General features: G+C 44.5%; 1 protein-coding gene across 2 annotated transcripts; it reads left to right on the top strand.

The window, feature by feature from the left end:
- Positions 1-1,045: 1,045 nt before the first annotated feature.
- On the top strand, positions 1,046-24,799 carry LOC135584043 (ABC transporter I family member 10-like). Of its 2 annotated transcripts, XM_065192226.1 has the most exons (7): positions 1,046-1,202; positions 21,566-21,633; positions 21,710-21,905; positions 22,770-22,856; positions 23,589-23,714; positions 23,805-23,927; positions 24,356-24,799. In XM_065192226.1, exons 2-7 carry the CDS (start codon positions 21,587-21,589, stop codon positions 24,563-24,565), a joined length of 789 nt encoding a protein of 262 aa, XP_065048298.1. In that variant the 5' UTR covers positions 1,046-1,202; positions 21,566-21,586; the 3' UTR covers positions 24,566-24,799. The 2 variants fall into 2 exon arrangements, with proteins under 2 accessions (XP_065048298.1, XP_018684046.2); XM_018828501.2 differs by lacking the exon at positions 23,589-23,714.
- The last annotated feature ends 1,179 nt before the right edge of the window (positions 24,800-25,978 follow it).

Raw genomic sequence — 25,978 nt, 5'->3', positions numbered from 1 at the left:
GGTGGGTAAGGATCTTAAAGTGGCAGCTTTTTTAATGTTTTTTTGTCCTTTTGACTAAATGATCAAATCATGGATAATTAAAAAAATAGAATAATAAATCTGTTTTAAGAAATAAAGAATTATATAACACATTAAAATATTAAAAAATTATCAGATCTTATATATTTTCAGGAATTTTTTTTAAAAAAAATGATAAGACCAGATTCAAGTTTTTGGACCTTTTGATATCTGTCAAGGTTTTTAGTCGCTAAGATAGTCATCGCCTTCAAACAATTGTATACGAATAAAAAAAAAATACATGTTTATATATTTATCTTCATACATCAAAACTTTTATAAAGTAAAATGCAATAAGGATAATATCTTAATTATTAAACACATTCTAGTTAATGTATCTTTGGAGAATTGATTCAAACGGATGTACTACTTCTCTTTATGCATTGAAGTCTATTCATACTCATATTTCGATTACAACATAATAACTGAAACACACTTGATCCTGAAGTTTTTTTTTTTTTGTCTCTTTATGGTTTTTTTTTATACACACAATTGAATTTTTTATTGTAGATTACGATTATCTGATATGCAAGGATGCAGAGCCAACTCGAGTCAAATATTACACTTGTCGCAAAACTTGGAGTTGATGTTTGAGATGGTTCGACAATGCCTCATGCAAAGATTGCATTTAAGATCGGAATTAGTAAAAGTGACAATCAATGAGTGAGTCCATAGTTACCGGCCGCATGGTTCACATAAATGAGGTGAGAAGCCAGACTTATGTATCGACGTGACCAGGCGATGTTGATGATGTAGGCATGGACTTGTCGAACTCACATGATATCCGACGACACTAATAATATTAGAGGCACTCGACTGCTCTGTCCAGGCGATTGGACGAAACGAGCCGAGGCCCAAATGTCTCAAATAAGGTTCGAACGCATGTCTTCAATTGTGAGCCGCTCAAGTGCTCGTCAAGTTTGATGTCAAATCTGATTGAAATGGCCTAAGCTTGAGTTGACTATAAATCTTACAAAAGGTTCAACCAACCTATTCTTATTCTCTTCAATCCCTCGCTTCTGCTAGCCGACGCCGCCTCCTCTTCACCTGCGGCCACAGCTCCTCACCGCCGCCTCCATTTCTGCCCCTCCTCCCGACTCGCCGCCGCTCCGCCCCGCATCCGTGCGCAGCCCTCCACCAGTGGCGGTACCTCCTCCTCCTCCTCTCTCTCCCCCTCCCGGCGTTGTGCCTCCCGCTTCTTTTTCCCGTTCGCTGTCGCTCATCCTCTTTCTCCCTGCTATCTCTCTCCCTCCTCCTCCAGCGATGTCCCCGTCGAGCCTCCTCGATACCCCTTCCCTCCTCCTCGTCCTCCGTGCTTCTCCCCCCTTCCGACCCTCCTCCTTCCCTCCCGCTAACTCTGTCCCTCCTCCTCCGCAGCCGCCCCGTCGAGCCTCTTCTCCCCCCAGCCTTTCTGACGGCATCCCTCCCTATCCCTGCAATTAGACTGCGGCTGACATCCTCACCCTCTCTCTCTGCATCTCCGCAGCAATGCCGCAGATCCTCCTTTTTCTCTAATTCTCTCAGCTTCTTTCTCTACCCAACAGCCCCGATCTCTCTTGAATTTAATAGTAACGTTAATTATTAACAGTAGTTAATTTTTGTTAATTATAGCCTATGAATTGATTAAAGGATTGAATTTGTAATTGCTAGTATTTTGGAGTGGCACCGTTGAACATCTTTAATCATGACAAATGTAGTTTTAGGGTTATTATTCCTGTTGGTATATGATAAGACCCTAAAGTCTTATCGTCACTCTGATACCAATTGATAATACCCTAAAGTTTTATCGTCGCTCTGATACCAAATGATAAGACCCTAAAGTCTTATCGTGATAAGACCCTAAAGTCTTATCGTCGTTTTGATACCAATTGATAAGACCCTAAAGTCTTATCGTCGAAGAAAGGGGAGAAAAGGGAATGATAATACTCGCTTCGAGGGGATCGGCCTCGTTGATCGCTTCAAGGGGATCGGCCTCCTAGGGTTTGTCCACAGAGTGGAATAACATTTCATTGATTGATTAATTGATCCTCAAAAGAAAGGGTTACATCACTATTTATAGAGTTCCACCTAGGGTCCACCTCTTAATAATAAATAAATATTAAATAAATCTCTACCTGACTCTAACTGAACTGAACAGACTCAATAAACAACTGGACTAAACAGACTCAATAAACATTTTTCAAAAGCTGAGAAAAATGGTCCTAAGAGTTCCTCCCTCTTCAAATCAGCCTTGTCCTCAAGGCTGAGCAGCATCAATCTCGGGGAGCTTCTCTTTCAGTACTTTAGTCATAGACTATCTGCAACGCATCACAACCCGTTGATCAAGTAAGTATGGTCTACACTTTTTGATAGTGTAAGCAACAGGTCGGTCTTTCAGTGTAGTAATCATTGCAAGAAACTTCTGGCCCTGTATAATCAATTTTATCTTTGAACCGTTGTTATCACAAGTGAAAATCCGTCCATCAACGATCTTTACTTCGAATCTGTCATAGTCTTCAATGTGGTGGGCCAATCGGTCAACAGTCTCACTGTTCATAAAATTGTTAGTGCTACCAGTATCAATCAAAACTATAATAGGCTGATGCTCCAGAGTTTCGCCAACTTCCATAGTTTGCGGGTTAGAGTAGTCGGCTAATATATGCATTGTATGTATGGTAGGTTCAACATTTTCATTAGAAATTATACCTTTATGATCGGAGTCTACATTCTTAGCTTTCGGCTCCTCTCTAATTGGTTCAATCATCAGAAGTTGCCCTTGTTTACATCGGTGCTCCATACTCCATTTTTCATCATAGTACAAACCCCTTGCTGATCTTTCCTTGCTAATTTTTTTCTCATGTAGATGTGCAAATGAGATCGCAGCTATCATAGTGCAGGGTTGACGAGCCTTAACTTCACACTGGATCTCTGGAATAAGCCCTTCAATAAATGTATCCAGAAGTTGTCGGTCCTACCAATCTCTAGCTTGATTTGACAATCTTTCAAACCTACTCTGATATTCTAACACTGTAGAAGTTTGACGAATTTTGGCGAGCTGACCATCAACATTCTCATATTCGGAAGGGCTAAATCGAACAAGAAGCCCTCTTTTGAACTTCTCCCACGAAGGAACTTCGTAAACAATTTCAGACCAATCGTACCACTGGAGTGTATCTCCCTCGAGCTGGATTGAGGCCACTTCTACCTTAGATTCTTCTGGGGTTCTGTGAAAACGAAAAAATTTTTCCGCCTTAGAGATCCAACTAGTCGGATCCTCATATTCCCATCGTGGAAATTCTACCATAATGCGTGGGTAGTGTGTGTCACCATCCTGGGGCCCTTTTCCTGTACCTCCCAATCTGTTCAACATAGAACTTGAGCTCCCATCTTGTTTAAACCCGCTAAAGTACTCCAATAAGCTCTTTTTGAAATCATGAAGGGTTTCTTGTAGTCGATTCTCAATTCTTGTTTCCAACGCTTCTATTTGTGCTTTCACTGAGTTATCGGCAACCATTGCGTACGATTGCAAGTCGATAATCCCCAGTTCTTGTTTCTGATGTCTAGTCAAGGGCATCCGCACTGTAGCTACGAAGCTGTTTAGGAGGAAGATGTGCTGTCCTATGTTTTAGTCGCTGTGTGATATGAGAGCGTCGAGGGCTGGAAGGCGACGACTGCAACTATTGTGACTCACGGGAGCAATCGCTAAATAGTTAGGTCGAGGCTGCGATGATGGCATCCGGCGGCTGCGGCAGCGGAGGCAAAGCAAGGGAGAGGTAGCGTTGAAGTGGCCAGGGTTGAGGTTGCAGTGGAGAATAGGAATCGACGGTGGCACTACGAGAACAAGGGCAATCGATGATTTGCCCTGTTTCTGTCACCAGAGCAAGGGGGAGGCTGCGAGGATCACGGTTGGGCGGTGAGTAGCGTCGTCACTGGCTGGGCAGTAGCAGCGACGGTGACGGCAATCGGCGTTCGCAGCAGCAATTGTGGTGCGGTTGGAAACAAGGGCAACAAGGTGAGTTGCTTGTGCTTGCTTTGTTTCGGTTACAAAAGATGCAGAGCAAGGAGGAGCGGCGGTTGGGAGGCGAGCGGCGGTCGTCGCACGGTGGCTGGCAGCGGTGGTGGGTCGGTTGGGCGGCGACGACGCTTGAGGGGAAGAGGAGTGCTAGATGAGGCACGACTACGATCAATGAGGGGCTGCGGCAACAAAGGAAGCTTTGTTTTTTGCAACCGCTGCAAGGAGGGGCTGCGACAACCGGCGGCTGCGGCTGCGACCCCGGGGGGGCAGCACGATGGCGGACTAGGGCAGCGTCGCCGATGGTAGAAGCGTCGATGGGGTGGTTTGTTGGTTGGGATCGACGAGGGGCTGTGGTAATAGAGGAAGCTCTGTTTCTGCAACCTCTGCAAGGAGGGGCTGCGGGCAGCGGTGATCGAGCGGTCAGGAAGCAGCGGTGGCGGTGGAGAAAGAGGCAGTGAGGGTCGTTGCTGGCCGGGAAGTTGCGATGCTGGAGAGGGGAAACAGAGTGCTCTGTTTCTATCGCACCACAGCCGGAGCCTTTGGCGATGCTGGCAATGACGGTGCGACAGTGAAGGAGGCAACGGTGGTGGCGCTGTTGGGAGCAGCGTCACCAACGATCGCCGAGGAGGGGAGGTCGAGCGGCTGCGGTTGCGGTTGCGACCCAAGGGGAGCGGGCAACGGTGGAGAAGGAGGCAGCGGTGGTGGTTGCCTCGCCGAGGGCTAGGATCGATGAGGAGAAGATTGCGGCGACTAGCAGCGGCGGCGGTGGAGAAGGCAATGGTGATCGGTGGTCGGAAGCAGAGTTTCCTTCTCGGTTAAGAAGGCAGTGGTGGTCGGTGGCCGCCGGCTTCACCCTTTCGCACACGATCTCTGTCCTTCTTTTTTTTTTTCCCTGCGATCTTTTTTTTTTTTTTTTTAAGATGATGATAACTGTAGCGAGAACAGTGAAAATGCCAGCCTAAAGTGGCATTTTCACTCTGTGACGGGCGACCGATCCCCTCCTATTGAAATGGAAGAAATGATAGAAAAGGGGATGAAATGGAGGGAATGATAATGATCGCTTCGAGGGGATTGACTCCTTGATCGCTTCGAGGGGATTGGCCCAAACAGCGACGACGGTGGAGAAAGAGTTGCCTTGTAGTGGTGGTGGGGAAGAAGGGAAGCAGGGTTGCGGTGGGCTGCACCAAGGATCGTTGCTCTGATACCAAATGATAAGACCCTAAAGTCTTATCGTAAAAGAAATGGAAGAAATGATAGAAAAGAGGATGAAATTGAGGGAATGATAATGATCGCTTCGAGGGGATATGCCTCCTTGATCGCTTCGAGGGGATCGGCCCTCCTTGATCACTTCGAGGGGATCAGCCTCCTAGGGTTTGTCCATAGAGTGAAATAACATTTCATTGATTGATTGATTTAAAGAAAGGGTTACATCACTATTTATAGAGTTCCACCTAGAGTCCACCAAGACTTGGACTCTTAATAATAAATAAATATTAAATAAACCTCTACCCGACTCTAACTGAACTAAACAGACTCAATAAACAACTGGACTAGACAGACTCAATAAACATTATTCAAAAGCTCAGAAAAAGGGTCATAAGAGTTCCTCCCTCTTTAAATCAGCCTTGTCCTTAAGGCTGAGCAGTATCAATCTCGGGGAGCTTCTCTTTCAGCACTTCAGTCATAGGCTATCTGCAACGCATCACAACCCGTTGATCAAGTAAGTATGGTCTCCACTTTTTGACAGTATAAGCAATAGGTCGGTCTTTCAATGTAGTAATCATTGTAAGAAACTCCTGGCCTTTGCTATCACAAGTTAAAATCTGTCCATCAATGATCTTTACTTCGAATATGTCACAGCTTTCAATGTGGTGGGCTAGTTGGGCTGCAACTTTCCTGTCCATAAAATTATTAGTACTACCTATATCAATCAAAATAGTGACAGGCTGATGCTTCAAAGTTCCTCCAATTTTTATAGTTTGTGAGTTAGTGTAGCCAACCAATGCATGCACTGTATGTGTGATGACTTCAATATCTTCATCAGTTTTCACACCTTTATGATCGGAGTCCAACTCGTTTGCTTCCGGTTCCTCTCCAATTGGCTTAATCATCAGAAGTTGCCCTTGTTTACATCGGTACTCCATACTCCACTTTTCATCATAGTACAAACCCTTTGTTGAATTTTTCTTGAGTTCTTCTTAGGTTAGTCTTCGGGTGTCAAGGCTTTGGTTGGGAATAGATGGGGTGGGTGGCTTACTGATCATCTGGTTGTTGTCACTTCTGTTTCCATAATTTCCCTTGTTGATTTTTTTCTCATGTAGATGTGCGAATGAGATCGCAGCTATCATAGTGCGGGGTTGACGAGCCTTAACTTCACACCGGATCTCTGGAATAAGCCCTTCAATAAATGTATCCAGAAGTTGTCGTTCCGACCAATCTCTAGCTTGATTTGACAATCTTTCAAACCTACTCTGATATTCGAACACTGTAGAAGTTTGATAAATTTTGGCGAGCTGTCCATCCACCTTCATGTATGAGTAGATTGTGTCACAATCTTGGGGCTCTTTTTCAGTATTTCCATACCTGTGCAATGTAGAACTTGTGCTCCCACCTTGTTGAAATTTACCAAGGCTCCCCAGTAAGTCCTTTTTGAAATCATTAAGTATTTCTTGCAACCGGTTTTCAATTCTAATTTCCAATGCTTCCATTTGTGCTTTCACTGAGTTATCGGTGGCCATTTCGTAAGACTGCAAATTTGTAATCTCAACTCTTGTTTCTGATGTCAAGACTAGGGCATAAATCACTGCCCTACTCGGTGCTGTTGTTGTGATGCAATCGGTGGTAGCACTATTGGAATGAAGGGTTGCTGCGAGGATGTAGCTGCGTTCACTGCGTGGGAGGCAATGATGCTTGCTGTGGTCGTTGCATGGAGTGATCGCTATTGCTGAGGGTTGGGAGGCAGCGATGGTGGTGCGATTGGGGGCAGCGTTGCCAAGGGCCTATTGCTGCGGTGGTTGCGACGGTGCAGATGGAAGGCAGCGTTGCTCTGTCTCTATCGCACTACGAAAGGAGGCATTGGTGACGCCGAGGGATCGCGTGCGGTTGAGGACGTGATGGTGCCGTTGAAGCGGCCGAGGTTGAGAAGAGGAGTCGGTGCGTGTGTTGCCGAGGTTGAAGCGGCCGCACAAGAGCTTGCTATGTGTGCTGTTGGAGGGCGGTTGCGGTGGCATTGCCGAGGTTGAGGCTATAGTGGAAAATAGGAATCGACGGTGGCAGGTTGGGCGGCGAGCGGCGTCGTCGCTGGCTGGGCAGCAGCGGCTATGGTGGTGGCAACTGACGTTCGCAGCAGCAAGAGGATTGCCCTGTTTCGGTCACCAAGGGGGCAGAGCAAGGGGGAGTGGCGGCAGTCGTTCTCGCCCGAGCCAGGGGGAGCGGCGACTGGGAGGCGAGCGGCGGTCGCCGCACGATGGCTGGCAGCGGTGGTGGGTCGGTTGGAAGGCGACGACGCTCGAGGCACGGTTGCGATCGACGAGGGGCTGCAACAACAAAGGAAGCTCTGTTTCTGCAACCGCTGCAAGGAGGGCTACGACAATCGGCAACTGCGACTGCGGTGCCGGCGGTCCTTCTCACTTGAGCGAGATGGGGACGCGACGAGGAGAGGTCGCTGGCCGGGTGATCGAGCGGCGGCGAGGCGGCTAGGAAAAGTGGTGGTGACGCGGTTGGGAACAAGGGCAATCCGTGAGTTGCCCTGTTTCGGTCGTCGCGAGGAGGGCAACAACCGACGGCTGCGGCTGCGACCCAAGGGGAGGCGGGCAGCGGTGGAGAGGCAGCGGTGGTGGCGCGACCTTTTTTTGAGCTTTTGAATAATGTTTATTGAGTCTGTTTAGTTCAGTTAGAGTCGGATAGAGTGAAAATGCTAAGGATCCTAACACGTCAATGCGAAGTTGCCGATGAGGTGGACGCCGAGGGTAGTGCTGCGGTCGTTGCGTTGGAGGAAGAGTTGCTGCCCTATTTCTGTCGCTGCGTGGGGTGAGAGCGCCGGGGCTGGAAGGCGACTGCGTCGATGTGGCTGCAGCTACTGCGACCCAAGGGGCTATCGCCGGACAACGGGGTTGAGGCTGCGGTAATGGCAACCTGCCTTTGTGGTAGAAGATGCTAAGCAAGGGGGAGGCGGCGTTGAAGCGGCCGGGGTTGATAATAGGAATCGGTGGTGCGTGCGCTGCTGGAGTTGAGGCCGGGCAGCATACTTGCTGTGGTTGTTGCGTGCGATGCTAGAGGGCGGTTGCTGCAGAACGAGGGGTTGGTCGTTGGCCGGGAGCAACGGCAGCGGTGGTTACAATCGGTGGCTGCGGCAGTAGAGGATGCTACTGTTTTTTGTTGCTGCGTGCGGCGGTGGTTGCTGCGTGCTCTGTTTTTGTCGCAACACAAAAGGGGTTGGCTGTAAGGATCACGAGCGGTTGAGGAGAAGGCTGCGGTGGTTGGCAGCAGCGGTGGTCGCTGGTCGGAGTGCCACGGCGACGGTGGAGAAGGAGGCAACGAGGGTTGCGGCAGGGATCGACGGGGTTGCAGCAACAGAGGAAGCTTTGTTTCTGCAACCGTTGCAACGAGGGGCTGCGGCAACCGACGGTTGCGGCTTCGACCCAAGGGGGGGGGGCAGGCTAGGGTTGTGGCTGGGAGGCGGGCAGCGGTGATCGAGCGGTCGGGAAGCAGCGACGGCGGTGGAGAAAGAGGCAGCGATCGGAACAACGATCCTTGGCGTAGCCCACTACAGCCTTACTTCCCTTCTTCCCCACCACCACAACAAGGCAACTCTTTCTTCACCGCTATCGCTGTTTCCCCTGCCGCTCGACCACCGCTCGACCTCCTCGTTGTCCCATCTCGTTAAAAAAAAAAAAAAGGGAAGAAACAAGAGAGGAAGAAGCCGTAGCCACCCCTGCGTCCCGTGCTTCCGGCCAGCCCATCCGCCGCTGCTGCTCTCCGGCCATCGCCCACCATCGCCCCGCTTCCCAGCTAGAGGCCACCACTGCCCGCCTCCCCTTGGGTCGTAGTCGTAGTCGCAGCCGCCGGTTGTCACCCTCCTCGCAGCGACCGAAACAGGGCAACTCACGGATTGCCCTTGTTCCCAACCGCGTCACCACCACTTTTCCCAACCGCCTTGCCGTCGCTCGATCACCGCCGCCCGCCGCCCAGTCGCAACCCTAGCTGCCTCCCCTTGGGTCGCAGCCGCAGACGCTGATTCCTCTCCTTCACCGGCATCAACAACATAGCATCCTCTGCTGTCGCAGCTGCTGGATCCTCCGCTGCCTCTCGACCTTGTCAAACGCTGCCGCAGCCACCTAACCTTCAACCTGCATGTAGCCTTCCAGCCCTTAACCAGCAACCTCCCCTCCTCCTTGCGCCGTAACCGCCACAACCACATCTTCTCCCATCCGAAGCCCATCTGGTTGAAAGGGGCCCCTCCTTCCCCTGCTTTCGGCTAGCCCCACCGTCGCCGCTGCTTTCCAATCGGTGACCACCGTCGTCACTGCTCCCCGGCCAGCAGTCTTCCCTCCTTGTTGCTCCACCCTGCTCGAGCGAGAAGGACCGCGGCCGTTGCTTCCTGGCCAGCGGACCAACCCCCTCGTCACTTCTACCGTTGGCGACGCTGCCCCCAACCGCGCCACCATCACTGCCTGCCCTTGTGTCGCAGCTGCAGTCGCTTGACCATCCCTCTTCGCGACGATCAAAACAAGGCAACTACGATTGTCATAGCCATCGTCGTCTCCTCGACCGCACGTGATTCCTCGGCGTCACTAGTGCCTCCTTTCGCAGTGCGACAGAGATAAGCATCGTTCCCTCCCATCCGCACCGTCGCAGCCACCGCGGCGGCGAGCCCTTGGCAACACTGCCCCCAGCCGCACCACCGTCGTTGCCTTCCCTTGGGTCACAACCGTCGCAGCCGCTCGACCCCCCCTCCTCGTGGCGACCACAACAGAGTAACTTTGCATTTTTTGCCACAGCCACCAATCACTGCAGTTCCCGGCCAGCAACCACTACCGCCGCTGCTCCTGGCCAACGACCAACCCCTCGTTCTACAGCAGCCGCCCTCCAACAGCGAACGTAGCAACCGCAGCAAGTACGCTGCCTTGCCTCAACCCCAGCAGTGCACGCAACACCGATTCCTCTTCTCAACCTCGGCCGCTTCAACGCCGCCTCCCCCTTGCTTAGCATATTCTGCCACAACCATAGGTTGCCATCACCATAGGTTGCCATCACCACAGCCTCAACCCCGTTGCTCGGCGATCGCCCCTTGGGTCGCAGCGGCTGCAGCCACATCTACGCAGTCGCCTTCCAACCCTGATGCTCTCACCCCACGCAACGATAGAAACAGGGCAGCTACTCTTCCTCCAACGCAGCGACCGCAGCACTGCCCTCGGCGTCCACCTCCTCGGCAACTTCGCATCGACAGTGTTGATGCCCTTAACTGACACCAAAAATACAGATTTGCTGTCTTACGCAATGGCCACTGATAACTCGGTGAAAGCACAAATGGAAGCATTGGAAATCAGAATTGTGAACCGACTGTAAGAAACACTTAATGATTTCAAAAAGAGTCTACTGGAGAGCCTCAGTAAATTTCAACAAAATGGGGGCTCAAGTTCTACATTGCACGGATCTAAAAATACAGGAAAAGGGCCGCAAGATTGTGACACAAATTACTCACACATGAAAGTGGAATTTCCAAGATGGAAAGATGGAGATCCAACCAATTGGATCTCTAAGGCAGAAATTTTTTTCCGTTTTCACATAACCCCAGAAGAATTCAAGGTAGAAGTGGCTTCAATCCAGCTCGAGGGAGATGCACTCTAGTGGTACGATTGGTATGAAACTTTCCACGGAGTTCCTTCGTGGGAGTAGTTCAAAAGAGGGCTTCTTGTTTGCGTTGGCCCATCCGAATATGAGAATGTTGATTGCCAGCTCGCCAAAATTCGTCAGACTTCTACAGTGTTAGAATATCAGAGTAGGTTTGAAAGATTATCAAATCAAGCTAGAGATTGGTCGGACCGACAGCTTCTGGATACATTTATTAAAGGGTCTTATCAGTATATTTGAACAATATAGTATTTTAGTGCTTTATAGTTGGTGTTAATTGATAGGTTGGTCGTCATCATCCCAAGAAGCCGAAGATGGTCGGAGAGGAATCTGCCACTGGGATCCGGATGTTGTCCATTCTCTTAATGCGTCATCTGAGAACTTGTAGAAGATCGAGGTCAGAGGTAGCCCGACTTGATCCGCGTAAGTCAATAGTGTAGTACATTTTAACTAGTGGCGTAACTGCCTACTGAGATTACAACTTAGGTAGAACAACCTTCGCTGATGTGGCTTAACCGTATGCCAAGCTGACGTAACCATCTGTCCATTTGAGATGACGGTCTTCATTGCTGATGTAGAGGTGTCCATGTGTCAGTCTTGGGACAGTTCATTTTGTCCTCTATCATTAGATAGAGGATTATAAGACGTCGTGCAATTATCTGAATACTAAAGCAGATGGAGCCTTTATCGATCTGCCACATAATAGGGCCCACTTTGGGCACATGGGGCCTATGGTGGAGCCAAGGGACTCACGTCGAGCAATGAATCCGCTTCGTCTCAATCTACCCACATCAGGCAGATATGGTGTTGGCATGGTAAGATTTTCCCATCTCTTGATTTGCTAGGGAAGCCATCCTTTTTACCATGGTCTGCCCACATCGATATACATATGGTTGGCGTGAGAAGAATTCTTATCGTGAATTACTACATTGGAGAAACAATTCTTTATATCCTGATCTGCCCACATCGGGCAGTTATAGTTGGTGTGGGAAGAATCCTCCTCATCCCGATCTGCCCACATCGGGTGGAGTACTGCCCACATCGCAGAAGTTGTAATCCCCGTCTGCCTACATCGGGCAAGATCAAGATCTTACATCGAATGGACTCTTGCTACGCCAAGCAAGATATGCTCCTGATTTGTCCATATCATGCATGGTCTCGATCTACCCACACCGGACAAGATCATGATCTACCCACATCGAATAAGCTCTTCTACACCACATAGGATATCCTTTGGATCTCTCCATATCAGGCAGATATGGTGTTTGCATAGCATCCTCTTGATTTGTCACATCAGGTAGATTAAGTAGACGCAGGTTGATTTACCTCCTGATTTGCCATTTCGGGAACTCCTTTCTTTCCCAGATCTGCCTATGTTGAGAAACATTGGTTGCAAAATATTCTTTTATCTAATCTCTATCGCACATTAGGTGATCTCCTGATCTACCCACATCGGGTAGATTTGTTAGCAGTTTGCTCCGAGACTCATATGATCTATTATCTTACGTTGGGTGGCTTCCCGATTTAGTCATATTGGGCAGCTTTGCTAGCAATTGGCTCTAAGATATACCTAACCTGCTCTTACATTGGGTGATCTCCCGATCTGCACACAACGACCATATTTGTTGGTGATTGGCTTTGAGACATACTTGATTTACTCTCACATTGAGTGATCTCTCGATCTACCCACATCGGGCAGATTTGCTGATGATTAGCATTGAGACATACCTGATTTGCTCTTATATTGGGCAATCTCCTGATCAGCCCACATGGGCAGATTTGTTAACAATTTGCTTCATGGCTTACTTGATTTGTTATTTTACGTTGTGCAAGATTGCGATCTACCTACATTGGGCCATAAAAACTACCTTGTCTCGATCTATCCACATCAGGTAATTTAGGTGTGTTTGACTGATCTACCCACAATGGACAATTTACAAATGCTGGGCTGATCTGCTTACATCAAGTAGCTTGGTTGGACTGATTTGTCCTCATCGGGCAGTTGGCTCCAATTTAAGGTTTTTTATGTTCGCAAACGATGTGTTGGCCGTTGGGATATTTTTTATCCATTGAGGATGCATTGGATGCTATGGACGCTCTCGTATGCGAAGAACACATCACGCGTTAAAGATGCTTTTGTCCATGAAGGATGCGTCGGCTATTGAATGCTTTTGTCTGTGGAGGACTCATTGGACGCTTTGGATACTCTCGTCTGTCAAGTACACGTTGTTCAATAAGGATGCTTTTATCCACAAAGGACGTATTAAGTCTCTGGATGTTTTATCTACGGAGGATGCATCATATGCTTTGGATGCTCTCATACACGAAGGACGCACCATGTGGTCATTGGCTTTTCTTCAACATGCAGGTGAGATTTGCTCTTGTTCAGATGAGGGAAATGAGTTAGGACTTTGATCTTCTAACTGCTATATGGTTGAGGGGTCTTTGGTGCTACTTCTGATAACCATTTGGGATCAAGGAGTGGTTTCTTATCCTTCGCTAAAAGAAGATTCACGTCTTCATCCGAGGGGGCCAGGGTCCAAGATCTCCAAGAGGGGAAGGATCGTATGGCTCTAAAGAACTTCTTTGATTAAGACTCCTACTTATATTTAGAGTTCTTATGCTTTCCTCGAGATAAGTACCTTATTCCTATTAATTATGAAAATCAGCCATTAGGCCCTTTTCCCCTTTAGCCAATTTCCTTTGTGTTTATATGGATGTTGTGGTGGCGGGACTCCGATTTTTCATTCACTCATTTATTATAGTCTTTCTTAGATGGAGGATTTCACCTTCACATATGGTGCCTAACTCTTGGTGCTATTTGGTTGCCATTATAGGCGAGTGTAATCATTAAGGGATGATTCCATCTTTGAACATCTTCACTCTTGCTTTTGTGTTTGTCATAGGGAAAACAAGTACTATTTCGTTGCCTACGAGGGATTTAAAGTGAGGGGGGCTCTAATTTCCAACAAGGGTCGAAGAGTCGATTCTTCAAACTATTGGACACTGATTGTGGTTTTAGTCTTGTATGGTACGCTCGTACTCTATTGAATTTGAACCCTATCACAATCTTGAATTTTGCAAAGAGGGGGAAGTTCTCCCCTTGGCCGAGATCCTACCGTCCTTCTTGGCCATCAAGCGTATGGACAAGGAGTGGTTTCTCAAAGCATGCTTAAGTTCATTTCAGGAGGGTATGCTTTCTTACAATTGAATCTTGTAATTTACAAACATCTTGACCTCTTGTCTTGGTTTCTTGTATGCAAAGATGTTACGTCGTTCCACTTGAGCAAGATGAAGGCACGATAGCCACGAAGGTAGGAAGTTTCGATGCGATGACTTCGACCCTAGCTATAGAGACCAAAATAATTTCCTCCTAGCCTCCAAAGAAGAATGGAGTTGTTGTGAAGATTAGAACATTAGTTGGCTTTTGCACTTCTAAAGCTCTAAAAGATCAAGCACATCCTAAACCTAGAGCACCCCAACATGATGCGATGCAACAAAGGTCTCGACGATAATTGATGGCTCGATTATGCGAACTTAAGCTGAGTCTTTTTGCAACGATTTAGATGTCAAAGCTGCTTGATGGCCTCTCGAGAGAACCACTTCAACCTCATTGGAGTGGCTAAAAAAAATTATTCTCTTCCTTCAAAGGTGATGCTAGCTGAGGCATTTAAGCATATGGTAGTGGTATGTTTCCATGCCCTTGTGCATTTATTACTCATAATCGTAGCCTTCTTATTCCCTTGAATACTTTTCCTTTGTTACAGAATCACCATTATATGATGGGGTTATCCGATCGAGTGAGGGATTTTGGTTTTTTCATCGCAACAACTAAATAAAGAGATGGACAAGTTGAAGGAGAGAATGACTGAGTTAAAGGGTCAAGCTGACCCCATGGAGATATCTTAAGTGAAAGAAGCTTTGGCGGCATCCCAAGCATCTTTTGTTGCATCTCAAGTCTAAGTAGAAGACTTGAAGTGTGATTGTATCGATTAGTAGAAACAGAAAACTCTCAAAAAAGACTTGAGCCTCCAATTGAGAGATGAAAGATCAACTCTTGATGCTCCAAAGTAAGGTTGGGGCCCTAGAGGCTAAAATAGTCTATTTGAAAAGTGAAGTTATAGCCTAAGAACTTCAAGCCATCGAGAGGGTGTTTGAAGCCATTAAAGCCTATAATGAGTCCAAAGGCTTCAAGATGATCTGGGGTAGCTTCCTTCAAATATAGGTACTAGTTGGCTATGACCCATGTGTTGGCTAAGTTTCCATGCCTCAAGTTTGCAAAGATTTCATTCTCAGTTCATCAAGAGGACAACAAAGTAAAGATGAAGATGAAAAAAAGCTGACGAAAAGCAGAGGATAAAGCCTAAATGGATTGTCATCGAAGATCTAGTTCTTTGAAAAGAAGAGGTCAACGATCCAACAATCCAAATGATTCTAGAAACAAGATGACTCTTAATTGGGAACGACCTTATCGAGTTCTTCAGGAAATCCGAGTTCGAACATATTGTCTCAAAACATTGGAGGGTCTGACTATCCCAAGGGCTTGGCATGTCTTAAATCTCCGAAAGTTCTATCTGTGAGAGTATCAAGGATAAGTTTCCTTTCATTAGCTGAAATAAAAGTACATATTATTAGTTGGGAATCATGATATCTTCCAAAACTTGACACCCAATTTAGAAAAGGGAACATAACTAAGATACTACATTTATAAAAAAAGAGACATTTAGTCATCTATCGAACCATTGTCTAGCCCACCCCCAGTGCAGTCTGTGTCCTCGTTATTGTTGTCTTCCTTATTGGATGAAGTTTCCATTGAGGTCTTGAGGTTGTCGTTAAAGTCTGTCTATATCTTCATCTTCACTCTATTGTCCTCAGGACCAATCGAGAATGTTTTTTTTGCAACCTTCAGGTATGAAAACTTAACTAGCACACGGATCATATAACCATTTGGTACTCGTATTTGAAGGAAGTTTCCCTTGGTTGTCTTATACCCTCCTTGAAGCCTTTGGACTCCGTATAGGCTTTAATGGCTTCTATCACCCTCTCGGCGGCCTAAAGTTCTCGAGCTATTACTTCGCTTTTAGATTGACGATTTTAGCCTCACTGGCCCTAACCTTACACTGGAGCATCAATAGTTGGTCTTCTATCTCTCGATTGGAAACTTGAACCTTCTTGAGAGTTTCTGCTGATCGGCACAATTATGCTTCAAGTCTTTTGCTTTGCTTAAGACGCAACCAAAGATGCTTGGGATGCAGCTAAAGCTTCTTTTAGTGGAGATATCTCCTTGGGCTTAGCTTGATCTCCAGTTGAGTCACTCTCTCATTCAACCTGTCTATCACTTCATTCAGTGTTGCGATAATAAAACTCGAATCCCTCAGTCATATAACCCCATCATATAATGGTGATTCTACAATAAAGGAAAAGTATCCAAGGGAATAAGGAAGCTACGAGTTACAAACGCACAAAGGAATTGAAACATACTACCACCATATGCTTAGATGTCTCAACTAGCATCACCTATGGAGGAAGAGAGTAAATTTCTTTTGCCAACTTGGGAACTAGACCTCCTTAAAGATACTTGGGAGTCATCTGATGATGCACCCATGGTTCGTTAGTCGCCTCCAAATTCCAACGAGGTTGAAGTGGTTTTGTTGAGGCACTATCAGGTAGCTCCGACATATGAGTCACTACAAAAGGACTGGACTTAAGTTCGCATAATTTGGCCATCGACTATCGCCAAGAACTTCATGGCGTCACATCATGTCAGGGTGCTCTAAGTTCGGGATGTGCTCGATCCTTTAGAGCTTTAAAAGTGTGAAAGGTACATGATGTTCTCATCTTCACAACAACTCCTTTCTTCTTCGTAGGCTGGGAGGGAATTGTTTTTTTTTCTATGGTTCCTCCATGGCTGCCCTATCCTTTATTGTCTTCTTCATCTTGCTCAGGCAGAATGATGCAAGGTTTATGCTTAGAGGAAATCGAGATAGGAGGTTAAGATATTAGGAAATTACAAGATTCGATTGAAAGGAAACGAACCCTTTGGAGCCGGACTTAAGCCCACTCTTATAAGCCACTCATCCATATGCTTGAGCTATGGAGGTTGGTAAGATCTCGACCAAGTGGAAAACTTATCCCCTCTCAGAATTTAAGATAGGATAGGATTCGAAAGAGTACAGGTAGACCACACAAGACTAAAACCACAATAAGTATCTAGTTGAATGAAGAGGAACCGACTCTTCCAACCCTTGTTAGATGTTGGAGCCCCACTCACTTTAAATCCCAAACGGGAAGTAAGATAGTATCCTTTTTCCCAATGACAATCACGAAAGCAAAAGGGGAAGATGTTCAAAGATGGAATCATCCCTTGATGATTACACACTTCTCCTATAAAGGCAACCAAATAACACCAAAAGTTAGGCACCATATATAAAGGTGAAATCCTCTGCCATCTAAGAAAGGCTATGATAAATGGGTGAATGGAAAAGATGAGCCTTGCCTCTAGAGCATTAGAATAGACATAGGAAATTGATTGAAGTGAAAAGGGCCTAATGGCCAACTTTGGGAGAATCATTTTGTAATTAGAAAGAATAAAGCAATGATTGTTGTACCACCTGAAACAATACAAAACGGGTAGGTACGTGCCATTCCAAGCATGGACCAGTACATGATCACCCTTGTTTCCAACAGCTTAGTCTAGTTCTATAAAAATAATAAAAAAATCAAAAATAGCGATGGGCCCATCCAACTCTATATTAAAAAAAGAAAAAATCTAAAATAGAAATTAGGGCAATCAAACGCGAGCCCTCGTCCCACGTTCAATGCTGTTGCTTTGCCGTTGCCATTACCGTTGTTTGATGTCATAGTTTTCTGATGTTGCGTTCCTTCTTCCTAAGTACGCTCCCACTTCTTCTCGTCTTCCTTCCTCTTCTCACTACTTCTTACTCCATCACTTCCTCTTCTTCTTACTTTGTTCCTCCATCATCCCTTCCTTTTTTCCCTCTTTTTTTCCTCTCTGAAACACCGCTACATACTGGTGTACTAATATGGTATATAGGTATTGACCAATATGTACTAGTCCGAAAGATCACTGAAACAAATTTGATATTAGAAATGACGATCCTTGGAATAAAGTATTTCGCTCGAAGAAAGCTTAAGGAACCTGGACATAAGCAGGATTCTTGATCAAGGAAATTCTTCATATCCGTAAGATCCTTCTCTTGATGATCTTGGACTATGGCCCCCTTGGATGAAGATGAGGATCTTCCTCCCTTGGAGGATGAGGAATCACTTTCTTATCCTGAATGGTTATCAGACAAAGCACCTAAGAACCTCTCGACCACATGGTGATTGATAGATTGAAGACCTAACTAATTTCTCTCATTCGAACTAGAGAAATTATCGTACATGTCGAAGGAAAGTTGACAACCAAGAGGATGTCGAAGTTGCCAACCTAAGAGAGGGAATGGTGGAGAAACTCAAAGGAAACAAGTGAAGACTTCTTCACCATGCTACAAAGGGGAGCTCTTTGAAGCAAGGAGTTCCCACCACTTTGTGTTCAATGAATTAAATACTGTTTGAACACCTAGCTAAGCCTTTCTAATAGTTAGTAGATGACTCATTAGTTAGACAAGCTTTGACATCAGAGTTTAATTCAATCATCAGATCAACGTAGACTCACGGAAACCGATGCATCCTCCGTAGACAAAAGCATCCCGATAGTCGGTACATACTTCGTGGAGAAAGTGTGTCCTTCGCGGATAAAACCATCTTTGACTCATTAGTTAGACAAGCTTTGACATCAGAGTTTAATTCAATCATCAGATCAACGTAGACTCACGGAAACCGATGCATCCTCCGTAGACAAAAGCATCCCGATAGTCGGTACATACTTCGTGGAGAAAGTGTGTCCTTCGCGGATAAAAGCATCTTTAACGTGCAATGCACCCTTCGCGGATGAGAACATTTGTTGTATCCACCACAGTCAAGAGCATCTTGATAGTTGATGCGTCCTTCACAAACAAAAGCGTCTTTAACGCACGATGCGTCCTTCATGGACGAGAGCATCCAGAGTTTCTAATGTGTCCTTGATGGATAAAATATATTTTAACGGCCAACATATCCTTTGTAGACATGAGCATCCTGAACTTGGAGTCAATTGGCCGATGTGGGCAGATCGGTCCAACCAAGTGAGCTGTCCAATGTGGGCAGATCGGCCCAGCATGTGTAAACTGCCTGATGTCGGCAAATTAGTCCAGCATGCCTAAATTGCTCGAATTGGGCAGATCGGGACAAGATAGTTTTTATGGCCCAATGCAAGCTGATCGTGATCTTGCCCAACATAAAATAGCAGATCAGGTAAGCCTCAAAGCAAATCACCATCAAATATGTCTGATATGGGTAGATTGGGAGATCACTCATGTGAGAGTAGATTAGGCATGTCTCAAGGCTAATTGCCAACAAATGTGCTCGATGTTAGAGCAAATTACGTATGTCTCAAAGTCAATCATCAGCAAATCTACCCGATGTGGGCAGATCGGGAGATCACCCGATGTAAGAGCAGATCAGTATATCTTAGAGCCAATGGACAACAAATCTTCCCGATGTGGGCAGATCAGGAGGCCACCCGATGTGAGATAATAGATCAGATTAGTCTCGAAGCAAACTGTCAACAAATTTGTCCGATGTGGGCAAATCGGGAGATCATATGACGTGAGGTAATAGATTAGATAAAAGAATATCTCACCATAAATGTTTACTGATGTGGGTAGATCGGGGTAAGAAAGGAGTTTTCCCCGATATGGAAAATTGGGAGGACATCATGCCAACACCATATCTGCTTGAAATGGGCAGATCCGAAGTATATCCTATGCGATGTAGCAGAGTATGCTCGATGTGGGTAGATCATGATCTTGCCCGATGTGGGCAGATCAGGATCTTGCCTGATACGGACAAATTGGGATCATATCTTACATGATGTAGCAATAGTCCATATGATGTGAGATCTTAATCTTGCCTGATGTGAGCAGATCGAGAGATTCTTGCCACACCCACAATATATGCCCAATGTGGGCAGCTCGGGGTAAAAGGATTGTCTTCTCGATATGGCAAATCAGGAGATGGTAAAAGTCTTATCGCGCCAACACCATGTCTGCCCAATGTGGGCAGATTGGGACGAAGCAATTTTGTTGTCCGACATGGGTCCCTTGACTCCACCGTAGGCCCCTTATGCTTGAAGTGGGCCCCATCATGTGGTAGATCGATAAAGGCCCCATTTGCCCAAAGCAAACAACTCGACATGTTGTGGAGCTCTCCCTGCCTGATGTGGGCAAGTCGGCATCACTATAACTAATCTATAAAAGCCTCACTTGAAGTACGTAGATCAGCAACGTTAGGCACATTCAAGGCTCTCCAACCCGATAGTGGTAGGTCGGGGTCAAGGAAGAGTCAACCGAGACTTGATGCAACAACATTTAGTCTGCAGGTAGTTCTCTCCCTTGAGGCATTCAGTGCCTATTAGAAGTGGACATGGCACTTCACCTAGAAGATCTTCTACGACGAAGCACAATGAGGGGATAAGTGATAGAGGACAAAATGAATCGGGACTGACACATGGACACCTCTACCTTAGCAACGAAGGTTACCATCTCAACAAGATAGTTATGACATGTAACCACATAGAGAGCAGTTGAGCTACTTTGGTAGATGGTTACGTTAGCTTAGCATGTGGTTGAGCCACGTCAACAGAGGTTGTTCCACAACTGCCATCTCAACAGGCGGTTGCGTTATCCCTGCAAGTCTTTAACTACTGAAATTGACGACAACCACAAGGACTTGGGTATAAAATGTAAATACATTCTCCCTCATTTCCTTTCTCTCTCTTTCACATCCCTACTTTCTTTACACCTTGGACATTGCTGACTTAGGCATCGAAGGGACCTAGTCGGACTACTCCTAATCTCGGTCTTCTGTAGGTTCTTGGGCTTCATGTCGAGAGAACGGACAACATCCAGATCGCAATAGCAAATTCCTCTCTGACCATCTTTGGCTTCTCGGGACGAAGAGGGTTGCCCATCGTCGGGTCTAAATCGGGTTGGGTTGAAGTTTTCTTTGTTTGTTGGACCACCAACCTCGAAGTTAACAGGGGGTTAAATGAATTTACTTCGATGTATTAGTGCTGATATTTTGAATATGAAATTATATGAAACTCATGTATTGTCTAATTTTTACTTTAAAGATTGTTTTCCTCCTTAAATATATTTTTTATAATTTTTATATTGGTGAGCCCTTGGTTTGCTCAAGATGTTTGGAAGCTTGGAGCCTTTTAGCGCTTGGTCCTTTGATAAACACTGAACGAGACACAATGTGGTATTGAATCGTTGACGTGTTAGACCTCTTATTGGGAAGATTTAAAATAACATATTTACCATGTAAATTTTAAAGTAACATGTATATCTTTTTAATTATTCAGACACGCTCTGTAGACCATTACACACGTTGTTTTTATCATTTTAAGTTTCACAAGCATATTAAATATTGGTTTATTTCTTTTTCTATTTCATTTTTGGTTTTTTGGGGAGTCTTATCAGGCCTTTAACATGTGAACCAAATTCCAGTCATTAGATAACACAAATTGCTGCCTTCTCTCTTGTTCTCAATGCTGCAGGAAGTCTTCTCCTTCGCCCCCATGCCATGGGCTTCCCTTTCTACTGCCCTAATGAAACCATCGCCAAGGTCATCATCTCCTCCTGTAATGATTCTCTTCTTTTGTGATTCTTGATTTGAATTGATGATGATTTGCTCCTCGCAGGTATTGTCGGTGTCGATCGCTCATCGTGGTGGCAGAGGTTGCTCCTGCCATTGAAGCCCATAAAGTGAGCTTCTCGGTGACCAACAAGCAGGGGAAGTCGGTTCCAATTTTGAAGAATTGTTCCCTCCATGTCCCTCCTGGCCAGCTGTGGATGCTTCTTGGTCCCAATGGTTGTGGCAAGTCCACCCTCCTTAAGGTAACTCATCTCCTGGTGAAGCAATTGATTTGGTTTCAACATAGGAATGCTGTAGTTTGAGTGAAATATTTAGAACAAGTGGAATGGTAAACTGGCATAGATTTGGATGATTGAAATTTTTGGTTGTATTAAGGAATTAGTGAGTTTCGGCTGTTTGATATTGAGGGTTTTCTTGTAACATGACATTCGATAGAGGAGGCAATGGACCCGAAATGGCAAAGGAATGAGATTTTTGTCTAGCAGGAGAAACCAAATTGGTGGCCTTTGTGTGATGGGGGTTGGTCTTCTGTGTTCACCAAATGAGGATGGACCTATGTAAGCAAAACAAAAACCAAAAGTTGGGGATGAGAGAGAGGTCTATTTTGTTTCCTAATTTTCAAAATTTGGTTTTATGAAATAGAGAAAAAGAAAAGGTTTGAGATAATGAAAATATAACTGTGCATGTAATTGCCAATGCAGCCATCAAATTTATAGGGGCAATTTGATGGAAATAGGACCCTTATGGAAGCTTATACTAACATTCTTTAAATGTATGAATTGTGAAACGACATTCAGTGAAGATGTTGATCAAAAGTAGGCTTGTAGAGCATCAGGAAAAAAGAACCATTTGTTTGGTTATAGGAATTCTGAAAACCCTTTTTGCATTTAGGGAAGTATCAGTTATGTGTTTAAAAAAAAAAAAAAAAAAGGGTTATGTGTATTTAATGTTGTCGTGTATTCTGTTACTACTTCCTTCAGGCTTAAATTTTGTACAATTATGCTGACATAACCAATATATATAGGTCACAGCATGTGTACCTTTTTTCACGATGATTTATTGATTGTTTATAAATTTCTGAACTGATATTTTTGTTTGCTGCATAGGTCTTGGCAGGACTTCTAAATCCTTCTGATGGAACTGTGAATATAAAAAAACCAAGTAGCTTTGTGTTTCAGAATCCTGATCACCAGGTATTTCCTTCTCGTGCTTTTTATTGACTTTTTATTGTTGAGAAACAGTTGTGTCTGTTAGAAAAACAGTTGTTTCTTGTGAAGTTTGCTCAATATGTGAATTCTGTAGGTGGTATGTGGTGTTCCAACCATAACTTGAAGTTGTTTATTAAACCATGATATCACTACATACTGAAAATAAATCAAAATTAGTTAGATTCTAGTTTTCTTGGTATGTGCCCGTTATCATGTTAGAATGCTTGTTCTAGTTTGTATCATTTTCACATAGATGGTGAAATCCATGACACATGATCATAAGTATGTCACCAAGTTTTTAGAATCTGTACTAATTGAAGCCTGTCAGTCATGTGAGATTGATCGTGACTATCAAACTTGTTGGTTGCTGTTAATGCACCCTGGACACATCCCTTCATAGCTCCAGTAGATCTCAGAAAAGTAAATGCCCTTTTCTTGTCCTATTGGAGAGTACTAATTTTTCCTCTTTCTGCCGCCTCCTTTTTTTATTTTTGTTGTGTTTTCCTTGTCAATTACTTCAGGGCCTCAAAGAATATGACTATCCTTTACATGTAAATTGTTTGTTACTATGTATAAAAAGAACAAATCACTTTTAAGGGATTCTGAGTAGGTTCTTCATGGATGGTACTGACAACAAGACACATTTTCTTTCTTTAATATGTAGTGCGAGCTATTTGAAAACCTTTTTAGTGTTCTCTTTATTATCACTTTGATTAGGTGGTTATGCCAACAGTGGAAGCAGATGTGGCATTTGGTCTTGGTAAGTTTAATCTAACATCAGATGAAGTTAGATCAAGAGTATCAGAAGCTTTAGAAGCTGTTGGCATGCTGCATTACTCACAAGTAGGTGTTTGACTTTTGACATGTATGTTTGATTTCTGGTGTTGTATCTGAATTAAATGTTATGTTGTTTACCTTTGTTGCATTTATCAGAGGCAGATTCAGACTCTTAGTGGAGGGCAGAAACAAAGAGTTGCTATTGCAGGTGCCTTAGCTGAAGCATGTAAAGTGCTATTATTAGATGAATTGACAACATTTTTGGATGAACATGACCAGGTATGAGTTATACTCGAGAGAGCTACTGATTTATAAATCCATGTATTCTTGTCAACCAGCCTCTTCATTTCCAGTTACAGTGGCCTTATGAAGTTCAATTGGCTTTTTCAACTCAAATCGAGCTGTCATGCCTGTTGAAGTGTCAACTTTGTCTCAGTTTTCAGTCGATTCTGCCTCCCATTGTTTTACATCCCATCCATCGTTTTGATTCATAGGCTCCTGTTTTTCACATAAAGCACTCTTCTAAAAGCCTAGATGTTTGTTGATTTTTTTTATTTCGCCGATAGACTTTTTATCTTATCACTTGCATCTACCCTTTCAATTGCATCTTTTTGTTTCTTGATCGTTAGAAGGATAATCTTGTTTTCAAAAAGAAAAACTTTAATCATACTACTGACAGACAACATATTCTTGCTTTTGGTTACCAGATAGGAGTTATAAAGGCAGTCAAGAACACTGTGGCGGCTTCGGGAGAAGTTGCAGCATTGTGGGTGACTCATCGCTTAGAGGAACTCAACTATGCAGATGGTGCTTTATATATGGAAGATGGCCGAATAATGATGCATGGAGATGTGTGGAGTGTTTTAAGCTTTATAAAAGCGAAGCAAGTCCAGTACAGAGATCATCTTCATCTCTAACTTCTTCACTACCATCTCCTGCATTTGTTGCCACCTCTTACTCTCTGTTTTTAAGGATGATAAGTCTCAACCATCTCAATCTTATCATGTGCTACTGCGTGCAGCTCAACCTTGTTCTGTAAATACCCTAATCAGCATCTCAATATTATGGTGTGCAAGTCTTGACTTTATTGAGGAGAAAAATATATTTTCACAAATATATATATTATTCTCACATGATGAATGATTGAACCATATCAATTTTTTATTCACTTATATATGGATTTGTGCTTTCATTATTAATTCTTTCTAAATGTGTTTTGTAGTCTTCTCCTCACAAAAGAGATTATTTGGATGCTATAATTTCTTTCAATTACATGAATTTGTGTATCATGTGTGTGGATCTAAAAGATGTCTAAGAATTAATTGAAAGAAATTGTAGCATCCAAATAATCTGAGAAAACTCATTATATATCTAAATTTGAGAAAGTGTAATTTGAGAAAGATCTGAAAGAGTTCTAAAATATTATATAATTAAAAGTGTAATTTGAGAAAACTCATTATCAATTTATTGGATTAAAAACCCATTGTTTGAACATATCTCCTCCGATTATATATCTAAATTTTTATATCCCCTATTTTCTAAACATTTAACTAAGTCGTTCATATTTGTTAAATCGCATGATGATTCGTCAATTTTTTTAAAATTATTTTATCACCCATTTAAAATAATATTAAAAATTTAAAATATTTTATCGAAAAAAGGCTCACACTATTCACTTTTTGCCGGATGTTGCACCTCAATTTGTGTTTTTTTTAACCGAAGGGCATGTTAATGTGTTTTTTTTTAACGATAAAAAAAGGTCATGAATCAAACTCTAGCCCAATTGAATCAATAATTTCTCAACTGTTTGAAATTGAATCGATTTTGAATCGGCTCAATTAGATCTCATTCCCTTCTTCCTCATCTCCTCCTCCTCTACCTCCTTCCCCTCCGCCTCCTCATCCACCTCCTTCTCCTCTTTTCCTCCTCCTCCTCTTCTACCTTCTCCTTCATCTCCGCCTCCTCCCCTTCGCTACCTCATCCTCCTCCTTCGCCTCATCCCATTCTCCTACTCCTCCTCCATCTTCTCCTCATCCTCCACCTTCACTTCCATTTCCTTTCCCTTCTGTACCTCCTATGCCTTCTCCTCCACAACGACCTCTACTCGATGACGAGTTCCCTTCTTCTACGGCAGCGGATTCCCTTCCTCGGCAGCGATAAGTTCCCTTCCTCAATGGCGGTGGGTTCACTTCCTTGACGGTGCAAGTTCTCTTAGCAACGACGAGTTCCCGTCCTCAGCATTGCCGAACTCTCCTCCCGATTTCCTTGCTCGGTAGTGACTTCTTGTGAATATTTACTGGTGTGAATATTGTTTGTATCATGTATCGTTA

Source organism: Musa acuminata, chromosome BXJ1-7 (genome assembly GCF_036884655.1).
Source record: "Musa acuminata AAA Group cultivar baxijiao chromosome BXJ1-7, Cavendish_Baxijiao_AAA, whole genome shotgun sequence".
In the NCBI taxonomy this organism is placed as follows: Eukaryota; Viridiplantae; Streptophyta; class Magnoliopsida; order Zingiberales; family Musaceae; genus Musa; species Musa acuminata.
Note: the sequence above shows the minus strand (reverse complement) of the source record. Positions and strands in the feature narration are given on the sequence as shown.